Consider the following 3,079-nt stretch of genomic DNA (forward strand, 5'->3'; position numbering starts at 1 on the left):
GCAGTTGCCTTATAGCTTTAACATATATTATATATAAAAATTGAACCGCGGTTTAACCACCTGGTGCTCGATTCATAGTTTGACCAGCGGACCCCGTAAACCCAGGTGCCCGATTCATGGTTTTTCGTACTATACCGGCAAGCAAACAATTGGCTGTCTTCGGCTGCCCCTCTTCCTAATCCCTCCTCTCGTTTTCTATGCGCGAGTTTTTCAAACTGCTAAACGGTGTATTTTTTTTAAAGGTTTATATACAAAAGTTGTTTAAAAAATCAAATTAATCTATTTTTTAAAAAATATTAGCTAATACTTAATTAATCACGCGCTAATAAACCGCTCCGTTTTCCGTACGTACACCGGTAGGGAAGCAATGGTGAACACAGCCCTAAACAGGTCAACCTCAGGTGTTGACTAGAGTACTAGACAGGTCAAAAGGGTGGCCCCACCGCACCACCCAACGGAATGCCCAATTGCTCACCGAAACAGCAGCAGTCACAACCTGTCCACGCGTTTATCCCCCGTGGACACGGTCCACGCTCTAAATGACAATACCTTAGCCTTGGAGTCTCTCATTGCACGTGAGAGGAGTGCATACACCGCGTCCACGCCCACATTCACACGCCCCCCCGTAATTCCTCGTCCCTACTACAGTACTACTAGTAGTAAAACTTTCCTGCGTCTCCTCCCGTCCAATGGCGACTCCACCGGCGGCCGGGGCGCCGCGCCGGCGGTGGTGCGCGATCCAGGGTCTCGTCGTGTTGTTCCTCGTCTACGTGCTTGCGGTGCTTGTGCTCGCCGGCGGCGAGCTCTTCCACGACGACCAGCTCCAGCCCCGCTTCCCATGTACGTGCTCCCGGCCGGATTCCTGGTTTATCTTTTTTTTTTCCCCACGTTTAATTTTTTCCCCCTTTTTTTCTCTCTTCCGTTCTGCAAGATTGGTTCGTGATTTCCACGCGTTTCTGATCTGTGTAGCCTCTCCTGGAATCGGATCCTCTTCCTCCTCCTCCTCCGCTCGAATTCTCCTCTCGCCTCGCTCGATGATCCGCCGTCTCGGGGAGATCGCTCGCCGTAGTGGAAGCAGGCGGTGGTGGACTGGTGGTGTTCGACCGGAATCGGGCTCTCCAAGAAGCGAGGGAGGAAACAGTTCGGCCACGGATCAGGCGTGTTCGCGGCGGTGCGCCGCCTCCGGCCTGGCGGGGATGGCGCTGCGCCTCGCCGAGCGTCTGTCCTTGGAGGAGGACAGCGTCGGCGGCGGCAACCTCGTGTTCTCGCCGCTGTCCATCTACTCCGCGCTCACCGTGGTCACCGCCGGCGCGCGGGGGACCACCCTGGCCGAGCTGCTCGCCGCCCTCGGCGCGCCGTCCTCCCGCGACGCGCTCGCCGAGGACGCCGGCGAGATCGTGCGCGCCCTCCCCGGCGGCTCCGGCACGGCGACGGGCGGGCCCCGCGTCGCGCACGCGTGCGGCCTCTGGCACGATCGGAGGAGGAACGTCAAGCCGGCCTTCCGCGACGCCGCCGCCGCGTCCTTCCAAGCCACGACGCGCGCCGTCGACTTCCTCGCCAACGTAAGTGATCGAATCATCGATCTATATCAATCTAATGTCACGCCATTAACGAATGACGATCTCCATTGAAACGGACATGCGCGACGCGTGTAGCCGGAGGAAGCGAGGAACGAGATCAACAGCTGGGTCGCGGCGGCGACGGAGAACCTCATCGACACGATCCTCCCGCCGGGGTCGGTGAGCACGGACACGCGGCTCGTGGTCGCCAGCGCCATCTACTTCAACGCCACATGGCAGACGCCATTCCGCAAGCAGGACACCAAGAAGGACAAGTTCCACATCCTCGGCGGCGGCGGCGACGTCGACGCAGACTTCATGCGCAGCGGCGACGACCAGTACGTCGCCGCGTACGACGGGTTCAAGGTGCTCAAGATGCCGTACAACACGCGTGCCTCCCGTACGCACACGCAACCGCAGTACTCGTTGTGTGTCTTCCTCCCCGACAAGCGCAACGGGCTGTGGACCCTCGCCGACAGGATGGAGGCCGGCGGCGGCGAGGTCTTCCTCCGGGAGCACATGCCGGAGAAGCGCGTCAAGGTCGGCGAGTTCAGGATCCCCAGGTTCAAGCTCTCCTTCGACGGCAGCATCAAGACCGCGCTCCAGGGTGTCGGGGTCAGGGCCGTGTTCGATCCGGCAGCGGCCGACCTGTCCGACGTGCTGGAGGAGGGCAACTCCGGCGATCCGCCGCTGTTCGTGTCGGACGTCCTGCATGGGGCAGCGATCGAGGTGAACGAGGAGGGCACGGAGGTGGCGGCGGCCACGGTGGTTATTATGAAAGGGAGGGCGAGGCGGCCATCTCCGGCGCCGGCGCCGGTGGACTTCGTCGCCGACCATCCGTTCGCCTTCTTTGTAGTGGAGGAGTCGTCGGGTGCGGTGCTCTTCGCCGGCCACGTCGTTGACCCCACTAATCCTAGTCAACTGTAATGAAATTTGCATGGATCTTAAATGGTCGTGGCAACTAGAGAGCAAATTGAGCCTTTTATTCGTTTTAAATTGGATATCTACCCTATAGTATGAATTTAAACTGGCTAGTTCTACGTTTGCTATATTTTAGGGTGAATGAAATAGAAAATTGCTTTGGGTGTGTTCGGACCTCTAGTTTCCCAACCCAAATTCCTCGTTTTTCGCGCGCACGCTTTTCAAACTGCTAAACGGTGCGTTTGTTGTAAAAAGTTTCTATACGAAAGTTGCTTAAAAAAATCAAATTAATCTATTTTTTTAAAAAAATTAGCTAATACTTAATTAATCACGTGCTAATAGATCGCTCTGTTTTCCGTATGGAGACACTATGTTCCCATCATCCACATGCTAGGCATTCATATAGACATGAGAAGACGGCTCACTCAGATCTACTGGATCAGCAAGAAGGCGCTGGCTTCAGTTGAGAGTACTGGAGCTGTGTGCTTTTAGTGAGGGAAAATCTATTCAGGTTTCAGCGAAACGTTTAAGCAGTTTTACATTAACGCCGTGTTTAGTTGCAAAGTTATTCTTCAAACTTCCAATTTTTTCATCACATC

At 55.7% G+C, this 3,079-nt stretch overlaps 1 protein-coding gene across 1 annotated transcript; it reads left to right on the forward strand.

The window, feature by feature from the left end:
- The first annotated feature begins 684 nt into the window (after positions 1 to 684).
- LOC9271001 (serpin-Z6B) lies at positions 685 to 2,608 on the forward strand. Its single transcript, XM_015761167.3, has 3 exons — positions 685 to 840; positions 970 to 1,562; positions 1,656 to 2,608. The coding sequence occupies exons 1-3, from the start codon at positions 690 to 692 to the stop codon at positions 2,484 to 2,486; spliced, it is 1,575 nt and encodes a 524-aa protein (XP_015616653.1). The 5' UTR covers positions 685 to 689; the 3' UTR covers positions 2,487 to 2,608.
- The last annotated feature ends 471 nt before the right edge of the window (positions 2,609 to 3,079 follow it).

The sequence above is a fragment of the Oryza sativa genome, chromosome 11, assembly GCF_034140825.1.
Source record: "Oryza sativa Japonica Group chromosome 11, ASM3414082v1".
NCBI lineage: Eukaryota > Viridiplantae > Streptophyta > Magnoliopsida > Poales > Poaceae > Oryza > Oryza sativa.

Excerpts from the sequence above, each read along its gene's own strand:
- LOC9271001 (XM_015761167.3), top strand. The coding sequence starts at position 690 with ATGGCGACTCCACCGGCGGCCGGGGCGCCGCGCCGGCGGTGGTGCGCG. Across the intron at positions 841-969 it reads GCTCCAGCCCCGCTTCCCAT|CCTCTCCTGGAATCGGATCC; the intron begins GTACGTGCTCCC and ends TGATCTGTGTAG. Across the intron at positions 1,563-1,655 it reads CCGTCGACTTCCTCGCCAAC|CCGGAGGAAGCGAGGAACGA; the intron begins GTAAGTGATCGA and ends CGACGCGTGTAG.